The sequence below is a fragment of the Gobio gobio genome, assembly GCF_949357685.1.
Source record: "Gobio gobio genome assembly, chromosome: 7".
NCBI classification, from domain to species: domain Eukaryota; kingdom Metazoa; phylum Chordata; class Actinopteri; order Cypriniformes; family Gobionidae; genus Gobio; species Gobio gobio.
The window spans coordinates 19,652,677-19,670,061 of record NC_137103.1 but is presented as its reverse complement, the minus strand read 5'-3'; the positions used below and the strand labels follow the sequence as shown (position 1 = coordinate 19,670,061).

The 17,385-nt window shown below is 37.6% G+C and overlaps 1 protein-coding gene across 1 annotated transcript in view; it reads right to left on the bottom strand.

Annotated features, from left to right (window-relative positions):
• The window catches only part of dgkh (diacylglycerol kinase, eta), a 112,468-nt gene that overhangs the window by 52,771 nt on the left and 42,312 nt on the right, over positions 1 to 17,385 (bottom strand). The window contains exon 4 of the mRNA XM_079820830.1: positions 16,358 to 16,438. Coding sequence (XP_079676956.1) covers positions 16,358 to 16,438 — 81 coding nt within the window. The remainder of the gene's footprint in view (positions 1 to 16,357; positions 16,439 to 17,385) is intronic.

Sequence of the window (17,385 nt, the reverse complement as noted above, 5' to 3'; positions counted from 1 at the left end):
TGCTAAAAGCCTGTTTCATAACAGGGGCAGCCTCCACACGAGTCAAACTCTGCGCTTTTAATACCACTATAATTTATTGATAACGGCACCCTTAACATCTCTGCTCGCCGGCGGTGCCACTGCGGAGGCGCACGGCAACCCAACAACAGTTTCCGCTGCGTGGGGAAGCAGGTGATACAGTCCTCAGGGAATTACAGCTTACCACCTGCACCGAAACAAGACCGCAGATTCCAACATAAACCATTTTCTCATGTTGGCCACTCTGAGTTTAAAAACACGGGGTTTAATTCATTCTTTTTAGATTCACAATGTTGCAAAATATGACATTTTTGGTGGCCAATTATCTCAGGATGAAACAGTAGGAATGTGATTTTCGATCCTCAGATGTTGCTCTTTCATAGTTCAAGAGACTCAGTAAAAGGGTTAGTTCACACACATTTACTCACGCTCATTTAATTTGAAACCCATAACACTTTCGCTCATAACAGATTTTTTTAATGACATTTTCTGTCCCTCCATTGAAAGTCCATTTCACCAAACATTCAAGCGTCAATTAAGTTATAAAGTAATCCATATGAATCGAGCGGTTTCTGATGAGTCTCCTGAAGAGACATGATCGCTTTAAATGAAAAACAGATTTAATGTAGGTTTTTATTCACATATAAACAAACATTGATCGATGCACATGCATAGAGCAGATCATATTAGGTAAGTGGAAGCTCGAATGTGCTTGCCTGATGCGTGTGAACCGATACGGTTTGTTCTCACATGTCAAGGTAGTACAGTTGAGCTTTCGTTTAACATATTTGATGTGCTCCATGTATGTGCATTGATCAATGTTTAAATGTGAATTTATATCTTCATTTGTGTTTTGAAGATGTGTGGATTTAGGTGGATTTGGATTTTTGGGTGAACTGACCTTTTAAGTATTAAGGGTCCTTTCATACACCCAGAGCAAAGCGGCGCCAGTGTTTTTTTCTAGTTTCAGCCCGATGCAGTTATAATTTTCACGTCCAGCGACACACGCGCCCATGGGCATGCTGGTATGAAAACAAGGTATATATTAAGGCATTTTTAGCACATTGCTATTTTGAGGCAAATATAGTGAATCCGCCATGGTGCAAGCGCAACTTGCTTTTAAGGGGAATGGGAGATGAGACCCTGATTGGTTTATTGCACGTTACGCCCAAAACACACCCATTACTCATTAAGAGAATAGGGACAACCCTTTTAGACCGCACTGACCATTTTTCTCGTCGGTAAACTAGCAAAAGTGGCTTCGGACACGTCAAATAGACACTTGTGTCATGCGCTTTAGACCATGCGCTTAGATCTTTAAAATAGGGCCCTAAGTCTGTCTCAGAATGTTATCCTAAAATTCCAGAGGGTGAATTAAAACATACGAGACCATTTTTTTTTACAGTAATAACATAGAGTTATAAAATGAATATTGAGATGATTTGCCATATTTGAGTGTGAGTTGATTGCAAACTTTGTAGTCTGAACAAATCTGAGGACTGTTTGATACATTTTTTTAGTTTTCTTTTGAACTTCTAAAAGAAATGCGTCACATTACTACAGACCTTTTCCAGTCTCTGTGTGCTCTTCTTGAGTTTCATTGCAGTCTAGGAGAAACTTGAGAACTTGCTTGTGCTCCGCTCGACTGAAATTGTTGCGTTAAAACATTGTTCTAACGTCGACTTGTTTCTAATCTCTGCATCCACAATAAGCTGGCATCACAGGTCCTCCCTAAGCGCATGTGTCAATGTTCTCACTAATTATAAAGAGACGCAAAAGAACCTTGTATTCCTGCCTGCAATAATGAGCTCACATGGATGTGATGGATAAAACCCATCTGTTCTTTTTATAAATGTCTCAACCATAAGTTGCCTTACTCATTTTTGGAAAATCAGCCGTTGCCATCTGGCTTGGTGGGGAACAAATCGTCTCTAATTAGGTTTTGTCTATTTGGTGGTTACTGCATTTTCAAAGGTGTGGTTACCAACCAAACAACGCTATTGGTGTTACACAACGGCATACGATCTCCCTATGAGAAACTGCACTGACTGTAGCTGCCGCATGAGCGGATTACAGGGGAATGCACTGAAGATATTCACTAACAGCAGCAGAGGTGCTGAAAGAGAATTACAAACGCAACAGAGTTATGCGGATGTCAAGGTTGTAGCTTATTATATTTGGACGGTGGGTGAAGATAGCTCCATCCATGTTATTTCTTGCTGTGTTTTTTCAGCGCTGTTTTTTCAGTGTTTCAACCCACCCTAACTCATTGTGCTTTCAGGATCCACAAACCCATTAGTGGCTTCAGTCTCTACTTCAGCATGACATCCTTTACCATTTGACAATAAAGTCATAAAGTCGTAAGGTATTAGCAGTGTATCATTAAAAGGATGTTCCGGGTTCAATACAATTCTTTCAACAGCTTTTGTGGCATAATTATGTTGATTACCAGTAATTTCAACTCATCGCACTGCAGTTACACTAATGCAGTCACAGTCTATGGAGCCAGTGATCTGAAGGGAAAACCGCATTTCAGTTTGGGATGACATTAGGGTGTGCAAATATAATGAAGGAATTTACTTTTTCCTTTCTTTCTTTCAAAATATGGTGCATTTAAAGTTTTTCAATTGAATTTCACTGTGGTTTATATATTTAAATGCCTAATATTTTAGTATTTACCTTTGTCTATTCATTCCAATTTTATATTTTATTTTATTATTAATGTATTATTATTTTTGGTAAACTCATCTTGTTTTGAATGGTGCTATATAAAATTGTACATCAATAATTAAAGGGCTATTTTATTATAATTGCATTATAAATGTAAATTATTTTCTGCTGTAATCAGGTGAATGTCAAATAACAGTTCACAAAAAAGACAAAAGTATCTTTTAAAGATATAGTTTAAAACACACATGCAAAACCCCTACAACTTCTATCCATTTGATTTTTCGTATTCATGTTGGTTTTATATCATTTTGAAAAAAACATTTTAAACATGTTTAAAATGAATGACTCATCGTGACATATTAATATGTCATGTGGTCTAACCATCAAGTAAAAATATCACATCTGTATTCTTATTTATTTAAATGCTTTTAAATGCATCTTAATGATTTTTTCATTGGATATATTTTAAGATAAAACATATATTCATTAACATCATTCAAGATAAGGTTTTGAGGTGTCACGCAACAGGATGTTACAATCAGAACTAAACTTTCCATTTCATAAAAAGGTAAAATTATTTGATATTTTAGGAGACTTTCTGAACTTCACACACAGTGGAGAGATTCTACAGGGATCTTCTCTATGATATTATTTCCAATATTTTATATTGTTTTTCAGCTTTTATGTTTCTGGATGCTGGTTGCACCACATGACGTTCTTTTAAAAATCTCAGTTGTGCGACCCTGACATTTTTGACTGTGTGCCACCAAAACATATATATATATATATATATATATATATATATATATATATATATATATATATATATATATATATATATATATATATTCTATTAAAAGAATTAAAAACACGGAATGTATTAAGTGCATCTTTTTATGTATTTTACATTTAAAAAGTCTGAGTGTCAACATTTCACCATAAATGCTGTCTGTAAAGGTTAACATGTACTGAACCCAAAATATTCACTGAAATGACAATGCATAATGCATAATTTCTAAATAAGAACAAGCTTTGCAGTCAACCTTCAGGATTTCACAAAACAACCTCCTTTAAGGTGATTCTTTTGTCCAACCAGATAAGGTCATTTTAAGCGTAGAGTGTCTCTGGCAGCTGTCCAGTCATCTGAGGAGCCTCTTCTACAGGAAGATATTGGAATCTCTGAAGCCTTCTTCGTAAATACCACCCATGCCAGTGCACCGCGCAGCTGCTATGTAAGGCTCCAGTTGTCCTTTACTAGCTTGTAAATGACAAGCGGTCTGCAAGGCATGTTTAGCAGTGCTGCGCGGATCTGTGAAGGGCAGTTCAGTCCGAGAGCTGCGGCGTAGCGATGCACAGCTTCATGTTTATTTATATGTTCACCATAGATACTGCAGATCTAAACCACAAGCACGAGAGGCTGCGTATCTTCTACAAAAACAAATAAAGAAGTCACACTGTCCAGGCTGCGCTGTCAACTGCGGAAAGAGTTGTTGGAATTTTCCAGGCGTATTATTTCATTACTTATAGAGATATCGGATTCATTTTTGATGCCAAAAAACATACCTATCAATTTTCATGCCCGGCCGTGATGCAGTAATCACATTAGCATTCATCTTTCTCCCTTACACAATCAAACACGGACAACTCCCAGCACATCCCTGTCAGCCACTTACTCTAAAAGCCTCTTCAACCGCTTGCGCTGAGGACACGGCAACTTCACTGAGTGATTTCTCTTGTGCTCCGCCACTGCAGTTCATGATTACATTCAAATGGAGTTTAGACGATCTAGGAAAGGATTGCATTAAAGTTTCTTTAACAATGATAGGGTGCCAGTGCTGGTTCCTAATCTGAAACCAGTTCTGGGGCTTATGAATTGGCTTCACACAAGGGATGGGTTACAATCAAGGCTTGACATTAAAGTGACCCTATTATGCTATTTTAAAGGTTCCTAATTTTGTTAAAAAACACTTTAATTTTCTTATAATATACATTGCACATCACCACAGTGTCCAATGATTCTCAAACGACTTGACGGATGAATCAGTCTCTCTAAATCCATCCTTTCCGCGAGCTACTCTGCTCTGATTGGCCAGATGGCCCAGTCTGTTGTGATTGATCTACCACTTAGAGCGCTTGTTGGAAGCTAAATGGCCATTACCATAACTGAACTTCATCTCTGGAGGCTTCTTAAAGCTCAGCGATTGTACACACTGTAAAGAAAGTAAGGTCAGATGATGAAACATTTGAAGAAATAGTTATTCAACCCGAACCTCCATTGCAAGGACGACTTGAGCAGGACGTTTCTTAGTTTGAGGTACATTATGAGATGTTGCAACTGCAATTCCTCACCATCAGCCAAGTGTATGTCCATCAGCAAACCCATGTGTATATTTCTAATTTATTGCGGTGCACATGCAGGGACTGTATCAATAACAGCACATACGTTAGCCCAGCACCAACGTGAATGACTGATGTAATTTTAAAGTTTGCACAACAAATCTTGCTCCATCCCTTCTCTTTACTCAAAGTAGTAAGAACGCGAGACAATTTGCATTAAAAGACACAGTTTTAGGTTATAGTGGCCCACAGCTGCTTAGCAGAAGTATTTCATTTAGAAATACTCCGGTTAGCCGGAGACCTACACAATATAAAACACAAAACTACGTATTTTCACCTTTACAACTTTGCAGAACCTTTACATTCACAAACAACTATAATGCACACTGCATGAAAGGGAATAAACGAAATACCATAATAGGCGCACTTTAACGTCAAATGCGGGTGGATTACAGCAGTGGCGTTTAACGAAGTCACTCCTACTAGCCACTTTGGTGGGTTTCATTTTATATATAATATAGGATAAACATTTTTCAATTGTAGTCTTTTAAAAAGGCATCTGAAATAATAAACGAAGTGCAATTTAGTGTTGTCAAAATATAGATTTTTCGATAAATATCGATAATGAAATATCTAAAACGCTTCCAATACTCATTTTCCGCAGAATAGATGCATGATACCAGCTGCACTTTCTCGCTCGCTCTCATCTCTCCGGCACAAACCCACTTCCGCTCACTCACTCGTTTAATTTGCAGGATGAATATTGTTGAATTTCGCTGTGGGATTGTGCGTGTTGTGCATAATTTTACTGCAGATTTTGTGCTTACACCCAAAGTGTGCGCACATAAAGCCGCCTCTCAGTACGAAATTGAGTTCTTTTTTTGTTGCTTATACTGCCTGTATATTGTGCTTAAACAGTCAAATACACACAAAATAATGACAAAATGCCAGTCTGGGAGAGTATTCACACAGTCGTTATTTTTTAAACGATTAGTTCACTTCAAAATGAAAATTCCCTGTTATTTTACTCACCCCATCTCATCCAAGATGTTCATGTCTTTCTTTCTTCAGTTGAAAAGAAATTAAGCTTTTTTGAGGAAAAAATTCCAGGATTTTTCTTCACATAATGGTTTTAATTGCAACCAAAATGTTGAAGGTCCAAATCAATGCAGTTTCAAAGCGTTTCGAGGGGCTTCAGACACTCTGCCCGATCCCAGACGAGGAATATGGTCTTATCTGGAAAAACGATCTGTCATTTTCAATTAAAAAAATAAATATATAAATATATACTTTTTAACCTAAATTACTCATCTTGCGCTGCTCTGCGACATGCTAGTGATTGCGCAATCACGTCGAAAACATCACACTAGACGTAGACAGAAGTACCGCCCCAAGCGACTAATACAAACTCCACCAAAAAACATTTCATCTTCAACTTCAAAGTCGTCTGACATCGTTGTTTTACCTTTTTTTTTTTGCTAAAGGGCGTTTGTATTAGTCTTCGTATGTGGACTTTCTAAACACAGGGTGCAATACTTCTGCCTACGTCTAGTGTGACGTTTTCGACGTAATTGTGTAATCACTAGCACGTCAGAAAGCAGTGCAGTGCAGCAATTTAAAAAACGTAATTTATTTTCGACTGAAGAAAGAATGACATGAACATCTTGGATGAGATGGGGGTGAGTAAAATATCAGGGAATTTTCATTTTGAAGTGAACTAATCCTTTGAGGGAGCGTAAACACCTGTGTAACAGTATAATGGATCTGCGTGTCAGGTCTGAAAGTGATATACCTGCTGCCAAATTATGAGATAAAAAAAAAAATATCTATTTTTTATTTTCCCCATGGTATCGATGTCAAAAACATTGGAAACCCACTAGCCACAGTGGCTGGAAAGCAAAAAAGTTACTGTCAAGCTAAAATGGTCAACTAGTCAACCAACATTTTTTCTTAAATTTTTTTGGTTTAACCCTCAGTGATCTACTGTATCAGAACTGCATTGCTTGTAAAAAGCAATTAAATAATGCTAAATTGTGGGTTCAATGTGGGTAAACGCTACACATAACAGTAGCTGGCACTCTAGGTTACCAAAACAACAGTTTTGTTGGGGAAAAAATGTAATCGTTATTATAATTAACTAAAACTATAATCATAAAAATAAAAACATTTTCATTACTTGAAACTTTAATGAAAAAAGTTTAATTTAATGAACCACAACCAACTAATAGTATCTCAATAGCTATGTTTCCATCCAAAGTGAATTTAACTTATGACCAAAATTGGAATTTTGCATGAAAAATTAACGAATAAAGCAGCGTTTCAATCCAGTGAGTCAAAGAGACCAAAATCGTCACTTCCTGATAAACTGGAGCTAAATATCATGTGGGCTAGTTATGTAGTAACAGTCTTGTTTTGTCATCATTCGGTTTAGAGTCAGTTGAAATTCAGACCAAAGAACCAGCAAAGCCAACCAATTGAGAACCAGCAATATTTTGGTAGAAAGGGGTATAAGAAACTGGTCAAAGAAGGGGTACTTGAAAGAGCAGCAGTGTGCGAAACACTAGGATGTAAGGAATCGCTCAAATCTCACAGCTCTCAGACCAATGAGACAGTCATCGACTGAGCGGGCTGATTGTTGTCTGGGGAAAGTGAAACCGTTCCAGTTCAATACTCAGGAAAGGGCAGTCACCGCAACAGAGATGGAGAGAGTTTGAAGAGAGCATTCGTGTGAGACAAATGGTGCTTTATTTAATGCAGGAATGAGTCTGACCTAATCAACGGCACATTCTAGAGTCAACAGATTAAACCATTAATGAAGGTCTGTGAGAAAACGCCACTGGATTTGATGGAAACAGTTTGAAAGCATCTCAGATTCAGTAAGATATCAATGTCAGTTAATTGTTTGTGGTGTTAGTGCTATAAAAAGAACCACAAAACCACAAACCTAGTCCTAAGAGAATTAAGCATATTATTATTATACATTTATTTATTTATTTTCAGGCAACCTAAATAAATAATTTAACTAATATGACAGTACATTAGGTTATAATTTTAACTGTCAGATAAGGTAAATTATCTCTTTAAGAAAACAACTTTAATGTAACAAATGAGAATCGTCCTAGAATATCCTACTGTACAAGATGAAATTCTCTTTTTATTTATTAAATCTATACATGTAACATTATAATAAAGGGGCAATTAGATTGATCAAAATTAACAGTAAAGTCATTTATAGAATTACAACAACAACAACAAAAATCGCTAGTTTAAATAAATGCTAGGGATGCACTGAAATATAGGATGAAAATTCAGGATGTACTTGGCTGATAACCAAAAATAAATAATAAATTATTTTATATTTATTTATATAGCATATTTAATAATCAACACTCAAATAGTTAAAACTGAGTTACACACATTTAAATTGCACACAAGGCAGTTTTTATATCAACTTTTTAATAACAGAATTGTTTCAACTCCAGTTTGTTAATAATTTAAATGACAATAAACTGTAATAACTTGTTTTCATGACTGTTTTATTCAAACATACATTAAATAATGATGGCATCACTAACGGATTATGTAAAAAAAAAAAAAAAATGAGTATGTAATGCAGTGCATATATCTAGCTAAATGCTCTTCTTTAGAGTTATTATTTCTAGCTAAAGCTAACTAATGAGTTAATGGACATTGAATAGCTTGCTTGAGATAAATCTAATAGTAAGTGGCATTGTAAAGTCTATAAGCTGTTTTATTGACGTCTTTCCCTGGTTGAAACACTGATTAAGTGATTACATGAGATAGGATTCGTTTCTGTAAATTGTAATGTATTTCCAACACACATTCTGCTGTTCACCCATGTTTATTTCGTGCTGTAACTAGTAAAGAGGAGATGCGAGGATCGGTTCATGTGTCACTTGAACTGAGGCACTTCAGCGATCTGTCAAACCATATTATAAAGCGCCAAAATAACATTTATTGTTTGAGTTTTGAGGCTTTGTTTCATATTAAAAGTAAAAAAGCACAACACTTTTTTGCAATTATTGGATAGCTGAAACTCTATAAATATTTTGTGAAGTTTTCACGCATCAACAGAAACCATATCATTACCAATTAAAATCGAGAAATTAATATTGTCAATCCAGTGCTAGAGCCCACACAGCTGAAATGTTTAACTGTTTTAGCTTAAAGGGTTACTTCAGCGATTAGCATTAAGCTTTGTATCAGTAGAAACCCAGTAGTATATTCAAATTATGGTACTTTTCACCCTCATATCCCCCAGAGACAAGAGAGAATTATGCATTTTATTTCTGGAAAAAATCCTCCGTCATTTTGCGTCATCTGAGGATTTTTTGGCCACAGGCTAAAGACCACAGGAGCTAGTTCCACATGTTATCAACCCGCCCGCAGGGCTGGGATCTCACTCACAGAAATAAATGTGCACGGCCGCTCGGCTCGGGCATTAATAACAGTGCGATGCGGAGCAAAGTGAGTGTTTCAACTTTTCAATGAATTCCTATGAAAGTTTAGCTTCCATAGGCATGAACTGAAAATGCGCCAGACTGGACTGCCGCGCTTACCTCAGCTCTGCTCAGCTCTTCGCTCTCGTGATGAATGAAATCTGACTCCTGCTGCGTTTGTGTCGTGACTTTCGTTCGGCTCACTCACACTTTATTGAAAAGACAAGTTGTGTGCACGAAATATACGCTAAATACAACATGCCATCGGGGAAGCGCTATTTAAACGTCTGTCTGTTCCGGTCACTTATTATTAAAACGGAAATTAGCTTTTTCGTCCAAAAATATTTCGGTTGCAAAATTTCGGGTGCACCCCTAACAAATGCTGCTCTTTAGAACTTTCTATTCATCAAAGAATTCTGAACAAAATGTATCACCATTTACACAAAATTGATAATAATGAGAACTATTATTAATAATTGAATTACTAATAACACTGAGCAGCAAATCATTATTAGATTACATGATTTCTGAAGGATCATGTGACACTGAAGACTTGAGTAATGATGCTGAACATTCGGCTTTACCATCACTGGACTATATTAAAATAAATAAATAAAAACACTTCTTTTAAATTGTAATAATTTCACAATATTACAGTTTTGCTGCATTTTTGATCAAATAAATGCAGCCTTAGTGAGCAAAGGAGACTTATGCTTATACAAAAACTCTTACTGTTACCAAACTTTTAAACAGTAGTGTGTGTATATTGGCTTAATATTTAGCTGTCTGACCCCTGTTGTACGTTAAAAGTGCCTGCAGAGAATCCATCATCTCAGTCAGTTTGCACCGCTACACAGTGTTTTCATACCACAAGAAAGAGATACTGCATTTAATTAAAGCACTCCCTCTATATACGTACCTCTTGAAGTCTACATTATTTCACATTAGGGAGCCAGCGGATTCCCTCTGGACAAAATTGACTGTTATTTCATTAGATCTCGCTCAGGCTATTTATGGACTTTAATCTCAGGCGTGTCAGGCTCATTTTTCTTGCGGAGGATCATTAGAGCCGTATCAACAAAGTCATTTTATAATAATATTTCCAATATCAATCTGGTTTTATCATGTAGATTTCATTATCATTGTTCCTGCATTGATCTGGTGTGCCTCACTTGAATTTAATAGATAATTCATTGTTAAATGAGCGACATTAGTCAGGACAATGTAGAACATCACGGATAAAGCACTCGCACACTGGTTGAACTGTTTACAAGAGACCTACACAAATGATACTGATTAATTTCCATCTACTTTTTTAAACACTATTTTGTCAAGTATTTATAATTATTAGGCATGTGTCATAATAATTAGTAGACTAGTAGAATAATTAATAGAGACTACATGAACAATTATAGAAACTACATGGAAGATGCTTTTAAAAATTAAAAATAATTAAAACTTAAATAAATAATCAAATAAATGCTCACACTAGCAGGACCATTTAAAATGAACTACCTAAGGCAAAAATGTGTTTAAAAACAGAAACACTTGTGGAAAAAATAGTGACCAGGACCTAAGACCAATTTTAAATCTAAAATCAGATTTTTTTGTAAAAGTCCATGGACATGTTTTGCGTCAAATACCGTCATGGGAACACACGGAAAATGACATTCACTCATTTTAATGCTGCACTGAAGCTGTTCTAAGTCTCTCGCAATTCCGTACCAGCTCATGATAAGAGACACATCAGTCTACGGCATTAAAGCATTCTCTTTCTATCATTTTTCAATGTACATTTATGAAATGCACTTTCTGTAAAGCTGCTTTGAAACAATGTGTATTGTGAAAAGCGCTATACAAATAAATTTGAATTGAATTGAATTGAATTAAAGTACTTGGTAGCATAAATACAAAATGACAAATCCATTAATGCGCAGCCCCTTTAAAGCTCTAGCCGGTGCCAACTGAGAATAATGGAATCTTGCTCTCGAGATCAGGCGACAAAAAGCACTTGCTGCTGGTTTGCCTCGCTCACGTGTACCTCAGGATGCAGCGTCCTGCCTTTCCACTTAACATGCTCAGAAACGAAAGCAGACAATGACAGTGTTAAGAAAAACGGCTCACAAAGAGCTCATCCAGAACCTAAAGACAAGTTTCCATTCCGCTAGTGTGCAGAACCCAGATGTCAAGCGACACCGTTAGACTCTCATCAGGACACGGTGTTCATGCATATGCCGTGTGTGTGTAGTGCACTCACCAGCGATCCGCTCTCAACTGCGCCGCTGCTTCTGTAATCGTGAGCTGATGCCTGTGAGTGTGTGTGTGTTGAGCCTGGTTTCTCCGGATCTCTCACCCTCCCCAACCTCTGCAGAACCCTCCACCGCTCAAGGAACAGCCCACCGGAGACACATGCAATGTCACATGTACTGCCACACTGAACACTTCCACATGGCGAGACACACGCGCACAAGCACAAATTTCGATGTACGAATTAGGAACAAATCCTGCATTCCAAGTGGCCGTCCTAAAGAAGACGCATGTATTTCTTTCTAGGCTGAACGCTCACCTCTTCCCATCATCCCCCATCACTCGCTGTGCTTCTGTCCTCTGTATCTCTCGCTCCCCCCTGCTCAGACTGCATCCCTTCACCGGGAGGTGTTTGTGAGTGACATCACTCCGAGGATTTCCTTTTGTTCCGCAGACAGATCACTCACTCTCTCTCTCTCTCTCTCTCTCTCTCTCTCTCTCGGATACGCACAGTGCTGTGAGCTATTTTTAGCAACAGAAAAAACACAGCAAGACTACAAAGCAGTTGGTTTCTACACTGAGACAAAAATGGAGCCAAAAGTGGCTTTGTATTATGAAAAGGTGCCTGCTGCAGGAAAGAAAAAAAAGGAAATCCATTTTGTCTCGATAGTTTCTCCTAGAGAGCAATACGATTAAGTGCAAATGGAGACTTTAGCTTATGTCTATGTTTTTCAAGACCAAGTAATATCTCAATAATGTCACAAACTCGGATTTGTGCTCATGACATTGTATAAGTCTGCAATCAAAAGACTTCTCAATATGAATCAAACAGCTCTCACCAAATTATTCCAAAACCAATTGATCCAAGCACTGCTCTCCATATTACTTGTATAGATTATACTCTTACTCTGTCAACAACAGTCTCATGTGTGACTATTTTTAGTGTTTGAATCTTGCATTGTCAATACAAGATCTTGACCAAAAATTGATGCGCCTCAAGATGGAAATACATGTTGTGATGTTATTTCCATCAAGAGATGCAACTATTTTTGGTCAAGAACTTGTGTTGACAATGCAAGAGTCCAGCACTCTGTAAAGTCTCCTCCAGCACATCCCAAATACATGAATTTAAGGTGCCAATTCATGTGTGAAAATGAATTCATTGTGTTCCCTCCCAACCATTCTTTCTAACCATTGTATCTTTGTCATCCTGGAATTTGACCATGATGTGTCTTCCTACATGGTTGTTCAAGAAATGAAAAGCTACACACTCCATCAGTTAGGGTTAGAAGAACTGTTGCCTAACACAACATGCTAGAAACATAATAATCTCTGCAATAATGATCCAATCATTGACTCTTAAGCATTTTCGGCCATTTTCCACTTTTTTTGGCCGGGCAGTGTTAAAGCAAATATAATCCAAGCAATGCTATATGTATTAATTGTATAGCTCAAACTGTTACTTTATATCAATAACTGTCTTGTGACTATTTTTATTTCTATCACAGAATTTTAGAAGACACATCTGTTGCTACTTCAGCAAAACATTACGGAGAACTCAATTAAGTCTCCAGTGACATGAAAGAGCAATACAATTCTCCTGTGGGTAAACTTTCAAGAGCCTCAGGAGGACGATTAACCACCACAGAGCAAATTCTCCCGAAGTCAAGTGTGTCATTTCTGCACCACAGTGTCAGAAAAATAATGTTTTCAAACAGGTTTCGAGTGGGCTTTAGATGCTCAGAAGTGTGTAATGTATTTCAGAAATCAGCAGATCGCCCTGCAGAACAAGAACACGCACTTTATTTCGAAAAAAAGCCTCAACATGGGCCTCTCAATAATTTATATATATAATGAGCATCTGTTGTTTTTCCTGGCAGTGGGCGATTTCTTTTTTTTCTGAGGGGAAAAAGCATTTGTTAAACAAGGCGGAGCACAGCAACTACCTCGGAGCACGTGCATTGCACACGCGTCCACACGGCTCCGCTCGCCCGGCCCACTGTTGAACAATATGCCTGCGATCAAATCATCCAAAGCATGCTCAGTGGAGCACTAACATCTCTGTTGCTAAGAATAACCCCTCATTCTCCTCAGAGCTTTCTTAGTCCTCCGCTGTTTCTTTTTATAGCCATGCCTGGGGAGCTGGCCTGCTGTTTTTAGAAAGACATGACCACAGTCGCTGCTCCTCGTCCCGTTTGATCTCAGCTGATGACACTTGTTTACTTGCTCACAAACACACACACAGATGCCATAGCATGGAAAACCACGACAAGTCTTCCCTTAAGCAACATTTGCTCTTTTCACAGTGTAGAAAATAAGTAACTTTTATTGATAATATTTTCTAACAAAGGACCTTTTCACATTTCTGGGTTCTCAGAAACAGAAGTCATTGTTCTGGGTGGTTGCTAGGGTTTTACTTAGCCGTTGCTAAGGTGATCTGGATGGTTGCTAGGGTGTTTGTGTGGTTTCTAAGTTTCATAGTTAGTTGCTAGGAGGTTTGTATTGTACAATGCCCAAAGACAATAGAGGCCAACATTAAGTTACTACAATGTTCTGGTGCTGAGATGGCGTTTCATGTTCCTATATTGCTAGGGTGATCTAAATGGTTGCTAGGGTGTGCCATTATTACATCAGAAAAGAGAAAGAGGCCAACATTTCTGTCACTCCCTCCGATGTTTTACAAACACTGTTGTAGCGTGTTAATTAAAAAATAATAATAATAATAAATAATAAAAAAAAAAATATATATATATATATCCAAGAATCAAGATGATAAAGCACAAAGTGTAATATTAAAAATTTGCCTAGATGCCAGCCGAACATAGCCCCGCCCACAACATTTGAGGTCGGGAAGTTCGGTCTGGACTTGATCCGTTGTGGAGCAACTATGCTCAAACTAGAGCTGTTCGGACCAATCAAATTGTCAGGGCGGGCTTTATGCGATGATGGACAGATGAGCAACAGTAACGTAACCATCCACGTCACCAAAGAGCGCTTGGGTTGAATTCATTCTAATCCTAAACTGAGAACTTGTTCGTAAGCATTCACCTTTACTATTTCTCTCAGAAATGATGATAGTGTTAGCAAGTACTCCGTGTATCCTTAAATTATTTTTTTACAACACCAGCAAAGATCGTTTACACTCATCTTCTTCTTCTTCTACTTTTCCAGCGTGCGTGCAGTTGAGTTCCGTTGACAACTATGCATTGCTCTGTTGCTCTGATTGGTTGTAGGTCTATCCTATTGAGTGCAGAGGCATTTTCTTTCCTGGTTCGGTTGAAACACGCTCCCATAATCACAGCCCAATAGCCTGACAAGCCAGACCCACATCAAGATGTTGGGTCTGGAAACTCACCATTAGAAGGGCTCAATCCGAGGGGCGGGATAAATGGTTGTCTTTCAAATTCCCTCTGCACGCAATTGGATAGCGCCATGAGCGCCACAACCAACCAGAGCAAAGAAGAAGGTGAAGCCGAGCTAAGGTTAGTTGATAGATTAAACTTTTAAACTTAGTATCGGCAAAACTCTGAATACATCTTGTTTTCTTAAGAATGACTTCAGTGTCGTTCTTTGTTCTTTTCTCAAAGAAAAGCTTAACTCCAAGTCCTCCAGAGTCGCAGCCAAAGACGATTCGAAAGACCGCTGTTCGCCAGCTTCTTTGTTTACAAGTAGCACGCAGAACCTCCGCAACTCTGCCGTGCTGTCATTATGTTAAGCCCGCCCACCAACTCTATACACGATGTGATTGGCCTGACCAGAGTTTGGTTTTTCCAGCTCTCAGGTCTACCGAGAGTTGCTAGACTACACTCGCGGCAAATTAGATTTACTGCCGCAAGGGTGAGATTTCTAGGCTAACAGCCCAATGGAGCAGTATCAGACTCATAGTCTGACTAAAATCTGAGTATGACGACGTCAGGCTAGTTAAAAATATACCCTACATTGTTTTGTTTTTTGATGATGATGATGAAAATTCATTAAAACATTTTTATAGAATTACAATGTTAAAAAGCGGTGTTAATGCATCATCACAGTCTGTGAAAAGGTCCATAGTAATCAGGTTTGGATATTTATATACCACAGCTCAATGAATATTCAGCTAATAATAACACTAAATAATTATAATATAATATAATATATAACTATATATAATATACTTTCCAGATTTATTATATGTATAGGTTAGTGCTGTCAAATCAATGAATTGCAACTTAAATAAAAGTTTATATATATATATATATATATATATATATATATATATATATATATATATATATATATATATATATATATATAAACAGACACTATATACACAATATATGCATACATATACTGTACATATATATACAGATTTTTGATATGTATAGATTAGTGCTGTCAAATTGATTAATCACAATTTACATAAAAGTTTATATATACACAGTATATACACAATATACACATATTCATATTTATACACATACATACAGATACATATACTGTATGTATCTGCTCTGATTCAAAGGGATTTTATGAATAGTTAAATTTGAGTTTTAATAGCCGATATTACACATCTAATATACTGTCCATTTTTGGTATATTGTGGATATTCCCTGGTGTTGACATAAGGCATGGAAATGGCCGCTTACCGTGAAACTGTTGTTGACATTCTTTGTGCTTGATTCGGCAACACTAGCATCTGAAAGATCCACTTCATCAAAAATAAGAGACTGTGAACAAGAGGAGAAAGAGAAAATCATTAAACATGGAGCCTCAGCATTAGCTTTCATTGACAATGTCTAAGAAAACAAACATCTTATGCACATTGATACTGAATACTGTTCTATTGAAATGAAACAAAAATGAGCTTATTGAGATACTGCTTATCCCAGAGATGGGTAACGGCTGTCCTGCAGAGTTCAGCTCCAACCCTTACCCTTATCAAAGACGCCTGAACAAGCTAATCAATGTCTTCAGGATTACTAAGGCTACAGGCAGGTGAGTTTTTTTTATCAGGGTTGGAGCAAAACTCTGCAGGACAGTGGTACTCCAGGCCCAACGTTGCCCATCCATGCCTTATCCTATGCACTGACATGCATATACGCTATATGAGTTTAAGATGGATCGCAGACTGCTGGGTGCATCATGACCTCCTCTATCAGAGCAGAGAGCAAGAACTAAAGGCCTGAGATTTAATGCCATACACCACTTTCAGCGAGAGCCTTGGATGTCAGAAAGTACTGCTAACAAAACATTTGTCAAAGATCTCATTTTCTTCAGTCATAATTAGGACTGGAGAGTATGGGCAAACAAACACTCACCTAAAGGATTATTAGGAACACCATACTAATACTGTGTTTGACCCCCTTTCGCCTTCAGAACTGCCTTAATTCTACGTGGCATTGATTCAACAAGGTGCTGAAAGCATTCTTTAGAAATGTTGGCCCATATTGATAGGATAGCATCTTGCAGTTAATGGAGATTTGTGGGATGCGCATCCAGGGCACGAAGCTCCCGTTCCACCACATCCCAAAGATGCTCTATTGGGTTGAGATCTGGTGACTGTGGGGGCCATTTTAGTACAGTGAACTCATTGTCATGTTAAAGAAACCAATTTGAAATGATTCGAGCTTTGTGACATGGTGCATTATCCTGCTGGAAGTAGCCATCAGAGGAA